Source organism: Falco cherrug, chromosome 7, assembly GCF_023634085.1.
Source record: "Falco cherrug isolate bFalChe1 chromosome 7, bFalChe1.pri, whole genome shotgun sequence".
NCBI lineage: Eukaryota > Metazoa > Chordata > Aves > Falconiformes > Falconidae > Falco > Falco cherrug.
The window spans coordinates 6,562,160-6,581,513 of NC_073703.1; the positions used below are offsets into that span (position 1 = coordinate 6,562,160).

The 19,354-nt window shown below is 48.0% G+C and overlaps 1 protein-coding gene across 1 annotated transcript in view; it reads right to left on the reverse strand.

The window, feature by feature from the left end:
- PLEKHO2 (pleckstrin homology domain containing O2) overlaps positions 1 to 19,354 on the reverse strand; it is a 28,791-nt gene that overhangs the window by 8,516 nt on the left and 921 nt on the right. The window contains exons 2-4 of the mRNA XM_055717409.1: positions 14,855 to 15,007; positions 8,129 to 8,245; positions 1,346 to 1,450 (exon numbers count right to left, since the gene is read on the reverse strand). Of these exons, the coding sequence (XP_055573384.1) occupies positions 1,346 to 1,450; positions 8,129 to 8,245; positions 14,855 to 15,007 (375 nt within the window). The remainder of the gene's footprint in view (positions 1 to 1,345; positions 1,451 to 8,128; positions 8,246 to 14,854; positions 15,008 to 19,354) is intronic.

The window sequence follows — 19,354 nt, forward strand, 5'->3', positions numbered from 1 at the left end:
GAAACATGAGAGCAGACCTGGCTGCTAAGCTCTCTGCTGCTGTGTTTTATCATCTCAGGCTGCTGCTGGTCCCAGCTGGTCCCTTTAATCCCACGTGCTGCTTCCCACTTGGTCCAAGGGCCTGAGGAACCGCTACGTCCCACTACCAGCAAAACCTTGACACTGAGTGCCATTTGCTTAAGCAAAAAAAGGAGCATGTTCCAGCCTCTCCTCCTGCTTTTGCCCCCTTCTGAATAAAAGCAAAGCCCAAGCTCTCAGAGTTCCCGTCTCCAGCACCGTATCTGCAGCGCTTAGGCCTTTTCTCAAAAATTTTACTCATTGCTTTCATTTCCTTTGTTAAAGATCTTGCTGTTTGCTTCGTCCCCTTGTTACCCTGACCATTTCTTCCTGTGTCATTCCTGTGATGGTGGTTTTGTGCACTTCCTTTCAGTTACTGAAACAACAACAGAACAGACGTTGCTCCTTTGGTTTAGTCCAGGGCTGATTTACAAGCTAACAGGGAGCAGGTCAAGGTTAGTCAGGCTCTAGAATGTGCAATTTTCATCCTTCTGTCTGTGCAGCAGAGTGGGAGGAGAATCTGGGAGTGCAGGTGTGCTGGGGCCAGCTGAGCGGCAGGCATGTTTGGCTGGGGCCATGATGTAACTTTCCACCAGACTTCTCTCCAGACTGCAAGCGGAATAGCTGGTGGACTGAGTCACTTCAGATTTTTCCAGTCTTGAAGGCTGGGCCATGTCCTAACCAAATACCTTCATCTCCTTCAGGCTGCTTGGTGCTGAGGATCACGGCAGTGTGGGCAAGACTAGTCTCCGGGCTGCAGCTCCAGTTTTACACGACTCAGCGCTGCAGCTGCTTCTCTGCACCAGCCGCTTCCACCAGGAGAGGAGAACTCCCATGCATGTGCTGATCCCAAACCCACTGAAGTCACCAGACCATCTCCCACTGACTCTGGTGAGGTCTTGCGACCCATGGGACTCTGGATGAGATGTTAGCTCTTAGCAGCACAGACCACCCCTCTGGCACACCATCTACTCAACCAGCTGCCTGGGCCTCCCTGCATCTAATCCCGGCCAGGAGAAAGGGAAAGGCAGTGAGATGTAGGAGGGTGCAAATGGCTCTCTACGTGTTCTGCTTTCTTGAGCTGGGAACTGAAGTGGTTTAAAGCTCCCAGCCTTCAGGGGAGCAACCTGGCCTGCTTTGCACACCATCCTTCTCTTTCTTTTGACCACGGCTGGCATGCGGGAAGGACAGGGAGCATGGGCGCTCGGGCAAGTGCTGCTTTTAGCTAAAAAAGCAGCGGATGAGAACTGACAGAGAAATACAGGAGTTTGAACACTTTTTCTCTTACCTCATCAAATATTTTGTTTTTGCCTCTATTGATCCCTTCATTAAGAGCTTTTATCCATGATTCCTTTTCTTCCAAAGTTGGAGCTTGAAATTTGATATCATGAACCTGCAAGAACAGAGAGTCAATTTTTGCCTAAGCATTCCTGTCAGGACCAGAGAGGTAGCTCTGCTCTCTGGATATCACTTCAGTTTTTATATAACATCCAGTTCCAGCCTGTGTTTAAACTACAGATTCCTTTGTGCTTTGCCAAGTACTTCATAGCTCTCATGAACAGGATTTTGTTATGCTGAACAGTTTGTTGCTGTAGTTTTATTTTTGCAACTAGCAACTAAAGTAGTTAGAAAGTAAGAGTTTCGTCCTTCTGCAAAACATTTGGAATAGCTCTTAGAGCAGCGGTGAGTTGCACAGCAAACAGTGACACTGACTATAAGGAGTCAGACTGAAAGTCCAAGTAATTTTGTGCTGGTTCGGATGCAATGAAGGACTTCATCGCCAACTTCCCCCCAGGCTGCAAGCAATGGGAGGGCTGCGGGCAGCAGGTTCTGCCTGCTTCCCTCTTTCTGTGGCTCTGCAGAACAGAACTGATACGGGAATCTGGGACTCTGACCTTGGTGGCACTAAACCCAATTCAGCTGAGCACGGATATGATGAGGCATAAGGGCAAAGTCAGTGAAAAAATTAACCATATCTTCTGTTTGCAAATGAAGAAATACAGCAGTGGACACTAGACATACACTCTCTGGGGTTTGAACAGCTGTACTAAGAAGAAGGGAAGAGTTGGCCATAAAAGAGGGAGTTGGCAAGAAGCATGGGACACAAATAAGGAGGGAGTGGTGGGACTGCATGGCCTGTCCTCCAGCCAGCCAGCTCTCTCCTTCTGCCAGGGAAGTCCCGTGGCTTTGCTCAGTGTTTTGAACCTCTTCTTGTACGCAGCAGGAGCAATAGGTAGGGTGTTATTTATTTCACTGCTGTGTTCTCTGAGCGCCTCGCTATTATTATGTAGCTTTTCCCCAACGTACACTTCAGGTGAGAGCAGTATCATCTTCACATTACAGGTGGCTCTATGGCAGACTGGCTTGGATCCAAATAGCTCCTTGAAGTGCCCTAATCCGCACTGCACAGGCACACAGAAATACTCTTCTGCTAAAGAACATTATTAAAGTTGAAAAATCAAGCCCTTAAAAATTAGACAATCCCAACGTTGCCGGGGCAGTCCTAACTCAGCCTGCTATGCATGTTCCTGCTAGTACCTTCCTTAACGACACAAGCAGCACTCCTTACAGAGCCATCCCATTGTGTGTTTTATCCTCGTGGGTCAGTATGTCCTACTGATTGCACTCTGCTCAAGCCCTGCCCTGAAAACAGAATTACCGATTCCCCCAATAATCTTTTCTTTGCTGCTTATCACTACAATATCTGGGGGCTTCACAAATTACTTTTCAGAGCAACTGCAATTATCCACTTCTTCTCACAGGTGGGGAAGTGAACTACATTCACAACACATACTAGTGGAGTCTCGTTTGGAATAGTTTTGGGGGGTTGTTAAATGTTAAGTATCTTATAGGTATTCTGCACCTTCCCGTTGCCTTCAAGAGCTTACAACTGTGTTGTGGTCCCAGCCTTTTTGTAAATGAGGCCGCACATTCTGAAATCACAGCAGTGTCTATATGAAACTAGGGCTATATAAAACGAGGGTGACAAAGCTAATGGTGACTGACAGTCGAATGCTCTTAGCAGCTCCCTGTTTTGTTGATGGCACAACAAAGCAGCAACTGTTCTGAGTCTCAGCAGCTTCTGAAGGTACCACCAGAAATTCTGCAGAGCTAAAGCCTGATCTCCTTACACTCACTCCTGTTGTTTAGCTAGAAACCAACGGCCCTTCCCTTCTACATTTATTCTTTGCTTCAGTGCCATGGTTTTACATGTGCACATCACAGCAACCAAGTGCCAGACCCTCACAGCCAGCATGGCAAGCAGGGAGTTAAGCAGCAATTTGGGGAAAGATTATTTATTCAATTAGTTTGCACATAAGGTGATGGGACCACATGTCTTCCTGAGAGCTCAGAGAAGAGGTTAGGGCCTGAACCACAGCCCTCTGGAAAAAGAGCCCTTTGTCTGGGGTGCAGAAGGGCCACGCTAACCAGGGAACCTAAGGGAAGGCAAGGCTCCAAAACAGAGTGACAGCCAGATTTTGTTTTAGTCCAAGCAGGCCTGGTTTTGTGTGTGCTTAAAACTTTCTTTTTGTTTGGAAACGATTTTGCCCCAAAGCTTTGTGATTATAAAAGCTTATGAGAAAGCTCTACTTGTGAGCAGCTGAGCTGCTGCACTGCCTGGCAAAGACCTGGCAGCCTGCACCAGGGTTTAGAAATCTCCGTACATGTTGTTCAAGGGAAGGATTCCTGCCTCACTTCAAGCTTCCTCTTCCAATACCACTTTCTGTGCCTCATTCTCAGGCCCCAAATAAAGCCTCCAAGACTGTGACTAAGCGCTGGTGTCAGCAACCCTGCGGCAGTGCAGAGCGAAGCCTTGGGGGGATGGTTTGTCATTAATGAGAAGCCAAGATGTCCCTCTGGCATGCAACCCTCTGCCGCACAGTGTATCACTGACCTACCGCTGCAACCACCAAAGGCAGACTCAACGGATGGTGAGGGAAAGGGACTTGTGGAAAGATGCTCCCAAGGCAGCAGCAGAAACAGCCCTCCAGCTCCCCAAAGGGCTGGCTGAGCTCTATACACTAATCTGAAACCCCCAGGTTGGCTATAAACAAGAAACAAATTCATTTATCTTGTCCGTATTTTTACTCAATTGAGTATTCACAGATATCAGAGGACGCACCTGAAGATGGATACTCCCCACAAAACATTAAGCAGGGTCTGTTCTCCGGCAACAGTTTAAGGTAGAGAGTCAGTGACACCAATATAAGAAGGCAGCAGACTGGGTACGCATTTGCTCTCCTCCTGCTAAGCCAGCTGAGACTGAGTCACACCATAAACAATAGGCTGGTGTGCCAGGAAAAGCTGTCATGGCTAAACTTAATGTGATAGTGACCATTGTAAGCCGTGAATACAGACTACGCAATTTACTGTCAGTTAACTCAGAGCACAGCACGGCCAGTCAGCTCCTGCTGAATCACTGGCTGGATGTCGTGCTACAAGAGGCACACACACGGGTCACTGTCCATGACGGCAGCGAGCATGGTCTCCCTGATTGCTCCGTGTCTTCTCGGAGACATCAGTCTCTTCAAGCAGTGACAGTCTTATAGCTATGCTGACCCTGCTTTCCAGGAAAGAGAAGTGTTTCTGGGGTCAGTCTGTTGTACCTGCACTAAATGCTTGAAGAGACAACCTCTGGAGAACTGTATAGGTGCAGTTTAAGACCTTTACCAACACCAGCTCTTTGCTGAGCAGTTCTGCTAGATGCTGCTGATCTGCAGCAGGGGTGGGCAACGGAAACCTGTGTTTGCTGCTTAGCTGTTTTAGTGCAAAGCCTTGCGTCAGCTCCAGTTCAGTGGGGCTGGGCTAAACTGGACTGTGAACTGCTGGTTTAGGTGTGGGAATGTGTTCTCTTCTGCTGACTTTTGGTTACAGGGTGGTCACCTCCAGAAGAAGCCAGAACAGAGCTGGGTCAGTAACATCTTAAACTACCAAAGTCCATCTACCAGACGTGAGGCCATCTCCTGCCACCTTCTACATGACTTTGTCAGGTCAGATCATAGAGGGAAAAGTGGAAGCCAAGGGACTGGCACTTAGGCAATTCTTGTGGTTTTCTGCAGCTGAACCAAGAGCTACCTCATCCCTGGGGATAAGGCAGCTTCTCTGCCAAATTGGCAGACCCCAGGAGCAAACTCTTCCATGCACAGGGCAAACATGCCTCACAGCTATCTACTGCAGCTTCCAGGCTGGGCCCCCGATGAAGGCAGCTGCAGGTACCTCCAAAGTCAACGAAGGGAAAAACAAGCATTCGAAGTCTCCACCCCTGACTGCAGGTGCAGCGTTCGTGCCTGGCCATGCTAGGAAAGGATGTGCGGGGAGCTGCAGTGCTGGCTCATGGACTCCTTCCCTTGCTACCACCCTCTTTCTTCCCATTCTTAAGACTTCCCTGCAGCTGAAGGCTTTCAGACCTCCTGAATACCAGACCTGTGCCAATCTCTGTAGTCTCCAGGCAGTTTACCCCAAGCACCATTTACACTGCTTTTTGCATCGTGAGTACATTTGAAAGTCCCCCGGCCAAGGCTGCTGCCCTTTCTTACTAGCTCAGCTCACTGCATCCAACAGTTTTCATTTAATTGCTGTGGGTGGAACAGAGCATTTGAGATTTCTAAGCAGAGCAGGTCTTTTGCACACTGCCAGCTTCCTTTGCTGAAGAATCAAAGCTTAGGGGGCAGTGGTTTCTTTCAGTTCCATACCAGTGCAGGCGTGTGACACGCTCATATTGTCATAGCTTAATAAAAATGTCATCCTTGTGAACAGGGCAAGCAGAATCTGGCGTACATCCATCAAAGACCACTGTCTAGTAAGGCAACTTACTTATTCAGGTGTAACTTTAGCTGCAGAGTAGTTTTAACTGACTGATTCATCTCCTCTCCTTTTGAAGAATATCCCATCCAAGATTTAAACTGGGATTCCCCTACAGCTAAGCTGGACTCCCTGTATTCAAGTGGGAAACTCTTATTTGTGCACTGAAACAGAAATGGCCTTTCCCAGCTTGTTTGTAAGCCCCACAGACTCACTGGATTTCTGCATTCCTCAGTGTTGTGCTCAGGAGAGGGGGCAAAAAAACCCTAGCAAGATCTGGCAGGGTTTGGCGAGCCAGCTTACAGGGTGATTTTAAATTGTGGATGGCAGCAAGCCTCCCAAATGGAAAATGTTTAGCTGATATATATCGCCACAGCTGCAATTTCAAAACAGAAGAAGGACAGTTGTGTACATTGGCCTCCTAATTGAAGCCTGTTCTAACATCTGCCAAAGTATGTTGTGTGTCAACACCCTCACCAGATTCCCAGCCAAAAGGAGGGTGGGCGGGGAGCTACAAACAGGGAACTTTTCATTTATTGAAGCCCTTCCTTTCACCAAAAGAGCCTTATAGAAAGTAGCCTCTATCTAGGTCTCCATTTAATCAGTGGCATGAAAAATGGGAACTGTAAACTTGCCAGCATGCCAAAAGGATGAAGTTACCCTTTCAGGGCACAGTTTGGGCATATCTTTCTCCTAGCAAGAAATGAAAGGTTTAGGAACAGGTCTCACACCCTGTGTTGATTAATGCAGAAGTGCAGAGACATATACAGCTATTACACACTTCTCTCTAAGTAACATACTGGCAGATAATAATAATTCCTACTGTGCCACCCATCTCTGAGCACACAGACTTTTATTTGCCTCCCTGGGAATAGGTGCGCACTTGTAGTTATTAAGCCACCCTCTAGAAAACACACTAAGTCTGCCAGAGTTAGCCACTTTTGATCTAAAATTGACATTATTTCTGATTAATCAAGCTACAAAACAACCACTAAACCTCCACTTGGACTGGAGAGACTCCCTGCTCTGGGATCTGGCGCTGAGCAGGAGCTCACTAGCCCAGGGTGCAAATTTCCAGGCCACCATCACTTTGGTGCATGGTGCTTAACAGTGTTTTTCTCCCCATTACAGACTGCGCCTACTTGCAAAATGAACATCATCCACCTTCTCTCTCCACCCCCACGCTAGTCCATGTGAGTGTTTTGGGGCAGGACAGTCCTTGTTCTGTTGTTTTGAATGAAGTTTAGCACAATGATGCTCTGAACTCAGCTGGGGTCTTATTATATGAATAAACACTAAGTGACTGGAGTGAAAGAATAAGCAACAATGACAACAAGGACCAAACAATCTCCATTTATTTAAACAAAATGGAGACGGGGGAATGCAGGCAAGTTGGTATTTTTGCCAGTTCACATTCTTATGGAAATGAGTATGTTTTGTCCTGCACAACCTCTCAGATTTGCATGGGGAGATGTAGGAAGATCTCTCAGGTCAATAAAATCACATTGAAATTAGAAGTAAGTCAAAGCGTCATGCCTCAAAGCAACAAGAGAAGCATCCCAGCCCATAAAGATGCTGGAATGGATAGCATATAAGTAGGAACTAAGGAGAACTTTCAAATATGCATAGTGACGATGAACATAAGGTGAGCATGTCCTTGCACACAGTGTTCAGATGGATGTATAGCTCCTTCGCAGTGCCAGCCTGGTGGTGAGGTTCTGGATCTAACCAGATGCTGCGCAGGAAGCTAAAGATGCAGTTACACGAATCCTGCAAAATAAATCTTTTCTCCTAGGAACTATTTTACTGCAAGTAACTTTGCGCTGGACTTTCTCAGATCAGTGGTTCCACCTCCAGGAACTATCTCAGTACATGGATCAGGATCATTGATTTCACTGGAATCTGGGCAAAGCTGCAGCATGTGCAGCTGGGAGAGGGATACTTCCTTGCCCAGAGCACATGGGGGAACCACCGGGAATGGTTATTCTCCACTGCTCAGGGAGTACTGGAAGAAAGAAAATGACAAGGCAGGAAAAATATCAAGAAGACAAAGTTGAGTCGCAGGAAGACGCCTTCCCCACAACAAGAAGAAAATCTACAAGACAGTAGTGTTCCTCCTTACACACTGCAGGCCATCTGCAGCTATAGGCCATTTCTCCCAGCTGCCAAATAGCTGCATCTCAGAGCCTTTCATCTGCTCCGGGCACAGTTGCCTGGGAACTCATTTTGGAGTTAGCAGACTTGAGGGTGATGAGAAAGGCAATCCTACCTTCTTACCCGGGGAGCGGATTAAAATGAAACGGTTTTTCTTTTTTAGTAGCGCACGCAGTTCTTGGCACTTGTCATAACTCTCCAGTTCCACTGTTTCTATGCACTTCTGTTCATCCTGCAGAGAGGGAATGAAACATTATTATGAATAGGAGGCGCTGAAATCAATCATATACCATCAATCTCTGCATGCATTCCCCTTGCATCTGTCTAAAAGCTCTTCTGCCTATAACCTGCATGCAGACAGCAAGCCCCCATAAATCAGGCTGGCATCTCACTAAGAAAACACCCTAGTCTTTAAACTACAGGCCGATTTGTGGCTAGTGGTCCACAGTGGCTGAGAAAATAACACCCTGTGGACAGTAACACCAGCTTCTGCCACCTCTCTTGGCCTCATCCAGGGATCTGCAGCCAGAAGCAACACTATCTCCTTCTAAAAAAGGATGCAGGAGACATTATTCTGCTTTTTCACAGGGAAGACAACACAAGCATCATGATGGTCCAAGCAGCCCCCCAGGAAGCCTGAGGCACAGCGGAGACAAGAGGGGAGCCCTGCTGCCATGCTGAGCTGGGGCAGGCTGGTCCTCACAACAAAAGGGCCAGCAGGAGCCACAAGCGACTAGGACACACTCCTCTTGCAGCCAAGCTCTGAGCTGTCAAAATGCTTAGGATTGGAAATACAGTGCTGTATAGCCAGCAAAGCTGTCGGGGCCAGCATCTCAGTAGGGAATACTTGTCTCTGCTGTATCTCCACTGACGACTGCCGGCCGCGATCTTGGCTCATTTCTCCCAGTAACATAACTAAAATTCCACACGTGGTGCGTGGCTGAGTTCAGCTGTGGAGCACCATCCCTAACAGGAACCGCAGCGTAACGCTGGGCAGATGATACTCTTCAAGTCTCGATAGCCCAGAAGAGACCAAAGCTCCCTTTTGCTAAGCATTACACAAGTAAGCAGTGAGAATCGCAAAACAGTTCTTGCCGGTGAAGTGCTACAGCCAGCACGCCTCGTGAACCTCCCTGCTACCATCCTGAATTAAAACCGCTGGCTATGGCCATCCCCAGCTCAGGCTCCGCTCCCAAGGCACTCCTTGTACCGGTATGAGTTTGTATTTAGCAATTCCTATGGAGGAGACGGGGTGTGGGATGAGGAAACAAGTTGCAGCCAGGAAGCTGCTGCGTGGCTGGAGGCAGGGAAAGGAGAGTTCAGAGGGAAGTGGGCTGCGGGAATTTCCTCCCTTCACCACTTGACGTTTTAGTCGCTGTGCAGAGCTCAGGCCCTGTTTAGCTTTTTTAACTCTCCTATCTGGGAATGGGGGCCCAGCAGAGCCGATGCCAGTATGCAGAGCAAGTTCTGAGCCACTGAGGGATGTCTGGATCTAATTTAGGTTTATTATTTTAATGACATTACTGTTTATTTCATTTAACACCGAGTAGACGAACGTGACCAGAGAACTGGGAAAATGTATACTAGGAGGAAATTAATCCTGCTCAAACCTAAAACCTAGCAGATAAAATCCTGCTGACGTTACTGAGCCCTTTGAAGGCGCAAGGCTCCTGCTGCAATCCTGGTATTGCGATGTCACTGCAAAAGGACAGGGATGGAAATAATAACCCCTCAGCGGCCAACAAATGACAGAGAAGGGTGAGGTCAGGAATATATGCCTTGGGGATGAGTGATCTCATCCTGGCCTTTGGTGGACGACCGCCCACGTTACAGCACTGCCGCACAGCCGGCCGGTGCGCTTACCCGCTCCAACGTGAAAGTTTGCTGAGCTAAGGACGTAGGAGGCTTGGCAGCACTCTGATCAGAGACCAGCACGAAGACCCCTGCCCACCCTCCCTGCTCTCGAGGGCAGCTCTGTCCCCAGCAGAGCCCAGTGGCTCCATGTCACCCTCCTTGTCCATGCCATCCTTCCTGCCTCTTGGAGGGGAACCTTCCCTCTGATCCCCAGCCGTCCTCCACTTCCTAAGAACAGTGGAGCACCGCGCTGGGGGACGAGAAGGACCTGGCAGGCTGGAGAGCTGTGGGTTTGCCATGACATCGCCTCTTGCCTTCTGGCTGCCCCTCTCCCACCTGGAGAAGCCTTGGGGACTATGGCCTGGCCTGGGAACAAGGACAGCAAGGATGGGGACATGGAGGACACTGCCTGCCCAGGGGCACTGGCTTGACTGAGCAAGCTATGGCTCCTTCATCTCAGAGACACAAACTCCTCAAGTAAGTTATCCTCTTCAGGGAGGGTGGGGAAGAAAACAGTCAGAGAAATAAGAAACTCCATGTCTGAGGCAAAGCAAAAAGCATCTGAGTTCAGGGAGCACGAGAACAGGGGTTTTGTCTCTGTTTTACCCTTGGCAAGCGGCCATCCCCTGTGAGCCTACCTGAGTCACAAAGAGATCCTTTATGTTTGTCCTGCACCACTAAGACAAAGACTGAAAGACCTGATCCTTCTGCAACATCTCCAGGTCCCTTAAACCTCCTGGGATGTGGCGGATACTCAGCACCACACAGAGACAATGTGGCTTCCAGAGTCCTGCCCTGACACAGGGTGTCAGACACATGTTCTGGACTAGCTCCTGCTCCATGTGGTCTCTGGTGTCCCAAAGAAGTTTGGAGACACAAAGGTTGAGTTCTCACTCAGTGGTTACACCTCCCTGCAACACACAGCTTGCAGGGTCATCCCACGGTGCTGCACTTGATCAAGACAAGGAATTCCCTTCAGGCCATTTTTCTCTTTTCCTCTACAGATTTTAGGGCATGTTTTTTAAATTGCTTTTGGGCTTGCTGTAAGGGGCAATCAATAAGATGCTACAAATCCTGTTACAGAAACCACTACATTTATGGTTTAGTGCAGAAAACCAATTCCATTAGCTATTCATGGAGCAGATGCTGCAACTTAAACATGTATGTGTCTGTAAGCTTGGCCCTTAAGAAGAAAATTACTGAACACCTAAACGTATTAATGCTTGTGCTTAACCAAAGAATCACACTTGGCAAATGATTTCCTTAACAAAAAGCTGTTAAAAAGGGGGGGAAACGACTCACTGAAATTTTTATTTATATGAAGGTATAATTTCTAGCAAAGACCTATTCACTGACACATTCATGGGCTGTGACCCTCTATTCAGTGTACAATGTCTAGACTGCCTGAAATAATAATTTACTTGGCTAGCTGAGGATCTCAAAGCATTTTAATAAATCACTTCAGGGTTTATGCTGCTACCACTTTACCAGGGGCAAAATACAGATGTTAACTGCATGACTGTTAAATGCGGAGTGGATCCTTTGGTCTCTGGAAGACTTTGTCTAGAAGGTTTTTTTCCCCTATCAAATAATACACTTAAACACCCCCCAAACAACAAAAAACCAACTCTAACCACTAGCTGCACTGCTTAGAGGGAAAAAAACACCAGACTCAAGACTGATGCTCTCTAATCCACGGAGTGATGAAATTGCTCTGTGTAGTCTCTCCGCATAGGATTGCCTGGTTTTCAGCTGCTCTCTAGTTTTGCAAGGCTTAATTTTTATTCTGACAAGAATATGCAGAGACAAGACAAGAAACCCCGTTAGAAGATAACCTGCTTGGTTCTGTGTGGGCCTGCACACAACCTGCCTTCCCTGAGATTTCTGAGTAGTTTCTCAGGATCTGAGCACCTCAGAGCTGTACATATTTGCGTCAGTGCCTGCTTTTCTGACATTTGGGTATGTGATATCATACAAACATCTTACTTAACCGAGTCTTCATTTATGTGAGGGTACGGATGTAGGGTGCTGTAGATGGAGGCACAGCAGATAACAAGAAATCCACCTCCCTTCGTTTCATAGTTGCTGAAAGAAACCTGAAGCCCGGTGGGGTGACTTTCACCCCCCATCTGCTCCAGGTAACACAACAGCCATCTGCAATTTGCCTTAGGAGGTAGCTCTGCTTTAAACCAAACCCAAAGCCTGACTAACAGATGCAATATGGGAAGCACACTCCCAGAGCAAGTCTGGAGCACATTCCAGGAGGTTGTTATTGATGATGATAAATACAGAATTTGTGTTCTGCTCTGTCTGTACTTTCCAGTGACACAGTACAACCTCATTGCCTGCGTCTTGTGTTGGCCACCCTCTCTGCTCTTGTTTTGCACACACAAAGCCCAGCTACGAGTACAGCCAGCCTCCTGCAATTGTATAAACAACTGTGCCTGCATATGAAACAACTGCTAAAGGCAATATTACCATCTCTTCGGAAGGGCTCAAACATGAGGGACTGATAAAAGCACAATTCGCCCAAGTCACTAGCTCAGTTCCTGGAAATCTGATGGGCTCAGAGCTGAAATATTCAGCCTCTAAACCTGCCCTCCCACATGGAAGCTGACCTCCCTCCCATTTAACCCATTTAGGTCTAACTTAGGATACATATGGAAAGATGCTTCTACTTCTGTTCCCCGAGGCTTTATCTCCTTTCTTTTTCCAGGGCTCCAATTCAGCAAGTACTGAACAATCCTATTTTGAATTGTTTCAGCCTGAGGATGGTCAGGGACGCTGCGTCTGTCTCCAGGGTCACACAAATTGGGTACGTGGAAAAGGTCCAGTGGGGAAAGTGGCAGCTTGAGCTCCAGAAATAAGAGCTGTAGCACAACGGACCACAGACTCTCTCTTGACATCGGCCCCTCCCATCTCAAAAACTTCGTTCTGCAATTGTAAAATGGAGACAGCAACACTGCCCTAACTCACGTTAGAGGAAGATAAATACAGTAATAAACATGAACTGCCTCAATTCTGTGGCAACAGGACCCCTCCTGAGTGCAGAAAATTGCCATTTCCTTTAGTTCCCCTGTAGTAAGTCTGCACAATCACACACTATCCTATTGTGCTACCAGATAATTTTGGAGCAATTTCCTCTCCTAAGACATTTGACTTCACTGTAAGCCAGTTTAATAGCCTATAGATATTAACATGATCCCTTATTTACAATAATGAGACCTTGTAGCTACTGTAGCTTACAGATGCAATTTATTACAGGATGTTACCACAATCCGCAGGCTACCAGAAAACATTATGCCTGGTTGTTACAAATGCCATTTTCCTTGTTGAGATAATAAAATAACCCTTTATATGATTGGGATTTTTCCTTCTTCTGAATGTCTGTGAAAATTAATCTCACTTTAAAAGCTTTCTTTTCCCTTGCGGTAATGAGAGCCTCCATATATCTTGTTTTTAAAGGCATGCCCTTTAAAAAAACCTACGTCATGGTTATAGATTTTGAATCTGCGAGTTCCTGAAGCTTCAGCTGGAGTCAACAGGTGTCTGGGGCACTGAGAAGCAATCTGCGGAGTCTGTGGTTTGCAGGACCAGGCTGCATCGCTCTGTGTAAGAGAAACCCCCGCCACTTTGCCTGCCTTCCAAGCTGCTCATCACCTGATGGTGACTTCTCATTTCATTATTCTTGCACCCTTTGTGAATTTCAGAACTAAGAACAAATGCCTCCAGAAAGCTTTGGGATTTGGGAAGAGCAGGAGAGTTCAGTGTATGGAAGGAGGTAATACCCTTTAACCTAAACTGTTCATAACATATCTATTAGGCAACAGTATGTTTTTAAAAAAAGAGAACCAAACTCATTGTCAGTCCTGCTGTTCCTGAAACCATGGCAGCAGTGCAACTGCTGAAACATTTCCCCATTCTTCTTCCCTTGACACGCTAGACATGAAGCTTTACGTGATTTTGGTTTTATATCATTCTGACACCCACGAATGACCAAGATCCCTTCGGGTCAGCCACCGCACAGGCACATGGTCCTTGCGCAGACCATGCGGTAGGAAATGCTCCTCCATCCTGATGCGCACACAACACCATATACCAGCAAGACTCAAGACTTACCCACCCCTAATCTCAAACCTCTCTTGGTTGTAGTTTGTGTTCTGCGCTGTAATTCCTAACTTTTGGGGCACACTCTGCTCTTGCAGAAGCTCCTTCCAGCCCAGGAACTGAGAGCCTGACTTGGGAAAGAGCCACCTTTGCAGCCCAGCAGGAACCAGCCCTGCGCTTCTAACTCTTCTTGCACGAAGATGCAAGATTTAGCTTGGTTCTTTTTCCTCATTTGATCGGAAACAGCTCTTAATGAGGCCATGAACTTAAGGCATGCAGTTTATCTAGGGAAGTCCGGGACAAGGCTCCCAGGGGTCCTTCGCTCAGTACTGGCTCAAGTAAAAGATGAGCCAAATCCAGACTGTGTCCCTGCTTAAGGAGGACAGCAAGCACTCACAACCTTACCCTGAGTCCATCAGTGGCTAAACAAAACCCTGAAGAGTCTGGCTAGCAACAATCCGAGCTGCTTGAGGGGTGCCAAACAGCTGCAGGGTTGCCTGCCGTTCCCTTGAGTGGCAGGTGGGAAGTCAGCCTGCTACAATCCACTTTTATCCTTTAAACGCCAAAACCGCATAGCACATATCCTGCTTCCGCCCAAAGGTTTACTCCGTTCGCCTTCTCACAGGATGTCCTGCCCCCATTTTTTTTCCTTTGGCAATGGCACTGTCAAAATATTTACTGGCTAAAATATTTATGATATATAATATACTCTAAAATGCAGCTGTTGTCTTTTTTTTTTATAGCATTTACCCTTCCTGAAAATAACTGGAGAAACCTTTTTCAAAGGAATGGGCTGGAGGAAAGAGTGAAAAACGCAGGAACGTGTGTCACCAAGGGCCTGATCCTGCCCCTCATTCAAGGCCGTTAGTTGTGACCATACCTCATCCTCATAGACCACGAGCTGTGTTTTCCGTAGCTGGATGTAACGATCCTTCCACAATCCCAGGAGTCCCCCACTGCTTTTCTTAATCCAGCCGTACTTCTCTGCAGTTGGAGCAGACTTTGGTTTCTCTGAGACCTCCTCCTTTGTATCCTGCAAAGACAGAAGGGAGAAGAAATTGCATCAAAAGCACTTCCTATCCATTTAATGAAATTTGGCAGAGAGCCTGCCCAGAGAAGACCTCAGCACCCACCAAACGTGGTCCCTCCCCACCACATCACAAGCAAAAAGACTGGCATCTTCCAGAGGAACACTCAACCAGCTCCCACAGGACCAGGGAGTAGGCATGGACCCTGGCCACCCCTGGGGACATTATTGGGATGACAGCAAGTCCACCTTGCTCCTCTATTTCCCCAGTGGCTCTGCTGCCCTCTCTGTGGAGGTACTCCCTGCTCACTTGTGCACCAAATAGGCTTTGAAAATGAGCACCCTTCTCTCCGCTTTGCTCCTCCAGCTCTCTGATGAAACCCAGGGGGATGGATCCTGCTGGCATCACTAGCAACACTCATACTTTAGCCTACGGCCACTTGTACAAGTTTCTTCTCTAGGTCTCTACATTTGATCATTGCCCCCAAACCAACTTCCATGGGCAAATCCACAGCATGAGGACCAGGACTTCATCACATCCATACTAAAATGTTCCTGGCAGGCTCCTGCATGGTTTATAGACAGGGGGAAGGAGTGGCAGAGAAGGCAGCACCAAGAATGGGTTAGGGGTTTTTTGTCCTGCCTTTAGCTCCTTGCTGTTTGTCACAGCCTGCTCTTGCCTGCCTGCAGCAGCACAGGGAGACCCAGCATCCTGCACTGGGAGGCTGCTGGCTTTCCAGGCCTGGTAAACACCAGGAGATGCATAACTTCTCTGCTTTGAAGAAACCATCAGGAATATCCAGCATCAATATTCTCAACAGAGACAGGAGTGGGGGCACTTAGGCTTATTAGCTGACTGCCTTCACCTACAGACTCAGTTAAAGATGAGTCTTCCTCCTCTCCAGCGCACTGGAAGAGCCTTTGCAATAGCAGGATCCCTGTTTCCCCTCCCTTGCAGTTCCTGGCTGCTCCCAACACCCTGTGGACCAAATAAGCCTCTTTCCCTGGAGCAAGGCAAAGAGAATCCCTCGCTGAGCCAAATCCCCTTACACAAACATCTCACCAACCTTGTGACTTTTAAGGGGAGGCCAACCCCAAATCCTGCAGCCCCCTCCCAGGACCCGCCCTGTACCCCCCGACTCAGTTTCCTCCATGTCATCATCTGTTAACAGCATCAATCCTCCTGCAGAAAGCCAGCACATTTGCACAAAAAGAGGACACGTGTCAAAAGCAGAGCCCCAGCCATCCCCAAATGGCCCTCACTAGCTGCTGAATGAAACCTTTTCTTGTAGGAAAACTAAACAAAACAAACCGGAGTGGCTGGAGCTCAGACATCATGTTTCATAACATAAGGAAATCCAATGTGCATGGAAAGGAGGCAGAGCTGGACGCTCCTATGGCCAGGACAGAGCGAGTGTGTATGGACGAGCTCAAAAAATTCAGAGGAGAGTCTTGCTAACAAATATGTTTTGCTGCACTAGACTCCCAGCCAACACGCCCTTGGATAGCAGCTGCCATCAGGGTAAGCTGTTACTCTAAAGAAGGAGCTCACACCCATAAAAAAGACAAAAACCAGATTAAATACCCCTTGCGTCCACATTTATTCTGATCCGTGCTAAGGTGGGGAATAGTCTTGGCTTTGGTAGGTAGCCTCAGGTGCAGACTGGGAACAAGAAACTCAAATAAACCTCGTACCACCTAGAAGAAAATCAGGCGGAAACCTGTAACATCTTTGGTGCTCTTTGTAGAAGTTATTTTAATTGTACTGAGCCGTGTTTGAAACAGCCACAATACAGGATGACAGAGCATGAAAAAGTTTGCCGGGAAACAAGGGGGACTGCATGGTTTTTTTTTAAACTTGACTTTTTAGGTTGCCAGGAAGTTGTATTCAGTTGCGATCTGCGACTTCAGCAAACATCAATTGCTGCACAAATATAGACCTGCTGGTTTCCTGATTGAGCACCCTTTTGATGTCATTTTTAGATAATTGGGCACAAACTTTAACCTCCCTCATAGCTGTTTTGCATGGATGTAGCTGTACGAAGGGTTTATTTGAGTGGCAACAGCTGCCAAAACGGTTTTACTCCTTTAAGGTTTTATTTGCTTTGCAGATGAATTTTTGCTGTTCTTTTTCCCCACCTGAGAGAAAGGCTCTCTGAAATGGCAAATCTGTCTATCCATGGCTTCTCCCAGTGCTCTGCAGAGTGAAAACTACCTTGTCTCCTGTGGTTTTAAAATAAAAGTACTCCCTGTGAAGACACAGCACTTAACATCTACCTCTGAAAAAACAACCTGTCCCAGTAACTGTTTTTGTCGGAGCTGGGGCTCATGCCTGCGCTTCTGTGCAAAGCAGAGCTGCAAAGCTAGGGCAGAGCTCGGCTGGCAGCCTGTGCTGCCAGCTCAGCTGCCTGCTCCCCGTGGGCTCGCCAGTCTTCTGAGGACACTGCCTCCCCTCCATGGCATCGCACGGTGGCCCTGCAGCTCACCCCCTCCCCGGGCCACTCGGGAGGTTGGAGTCACCCGCCTGAAGGGAGCCATGGGGTTCCTTCCACATGAGACAGGACTTTCCAGCTGTTTCGGCACCTGGGAGCATCCATAGAGAGGATCCGTGACTGCAAGCCCCCGCCTGCCCCAGCTGAGCGGCCCAGGAGAGGGTAGGCGAGATGAGATGGTCTCAGCAGATGACAGCAGCAAAAGGCTGTGCCCCCCTGCGCTGTGCAGGAGTCACCTGAGCCTGAGCTGCCCGGTGCCTCCACCGGTCCCTGCTGCATGATAGACGTGACGGGTGCAATCCAATCCTGTGCTCTGCAGGTGCCAGGGGCTGCTGAGCTGCCTGGGCTCAGGGGCAGCAGCTTCCCCCTCACACCCACACAGCACACTGCAAGGTTGGGGTGCAGCTGCTGTAACCCCTCACATGCAGGTTAAGGGTGTAAAAACCCACATGATGCAACTTGACTGTTTGTTCCTGTGAAAGCAAGAAGAGTCTCAGAGATGGCGGCTGACATTTCTGTGGGTTATTTTTATGCCCCCCTTGCTCCTAATCGGCAAGGAAAGGTTGGTCAGGGAAGGACACCGAGAGCAGGGCTTTGTGTCCATCCTGCGCTCTCCGCCTGCTGCTCCACAACTAAAATGGAGCACCGCACAGAGGTGACTTGCTGTTGTTAACTCAGCTATATATGGGTATTCCTTCTGCAAGACATACTAAGACATCCTTCCCAGGATGTTCCCGGGCTGCAATCGTTCCTGACGCTGGTGTAAATCCATGAGAAGAAACCCCCGACAGCAGCCAAGCAAACCAGTGTAAATGAAGGAAGAACTGAGTTATCCCAATGCTGACTCACGCCAAAGGCATCACTCCCAAAACCAAGCCATACGAGCCCTTTTTGCAATTTATAGCACAGTGGCATTAGAAGTGAAACATGAGTTTCACTCTTCCAGCCTGGTTTAGACTCACATTTCACAGCTCAGCAGAGATTCCAAATCAGAGGGGCAGGATGGCTTTTTATTTAATCATTAGGCAGTTATTTCTCACCTCCCCTGCCCTGCAACTTAAGGGCCCACAAACCCACATACTTTTCACGTCTTCCAACCAAAAAAACCCCAACCAACAGTTGAATTGCAGTGGTGCTTTTAAAAATCACATTTTGTGCACAGTTGTTGCAGTCTCACCCAGTTGCAGCAAATTCATTTAAAGCAAGCAACTCATTTATCACACCCTCCTCTCTAGCATGGCACTGATGAACACCTCCCAGGAGACAACCTGCATCTCCAGAACTCCACTCTTCTTCTCCCTTTCCATGTTATCTTCCAAGCCCGGCTGTTAGCACTTCCACTTCTCCCTGACCCACAGGAGCAAAACCATCTTACTGGAAATAAACTGCTCAGATCCACGTGAAACTTGGGGAACTGTCAGATGCCTCCTCCCACAAGCAATCACTGGAGGATTCATTTATTGTTAACGAAGAGCAGCCGGTAAGCCAGGCGGTCAATGCTGGGGTGGGTGCGAAGCCCCTTTGGCCAGTGGCTACCAGCTGGAAGCAGTTTCTCTGTTGTAGATTAATTTCATGGATGCCAGCGGATAATAACAACTCTCAGTCACTAGCAACTTGGGCTGCTTTGTCATCTCCCTGCTGTTTTAAAAGAGCTCTCATTCTTGCCACAGAATGTTGGGAGCTGAACTAAGGGAGCGTAGGGGGGAGAGACAAGCCACAGCTACCGGTGTTGCATGTACTAGAGCCTGAAGTTCTCCGGCAGCCTGCCCTGCCGGGAGATTTCTTTGTGCGTGAGCAGCAAAACCTCATTTATGGAAAGGAAGCAGGAATAATTGCGTGGCCAGATGAGGGGAGAAAATGA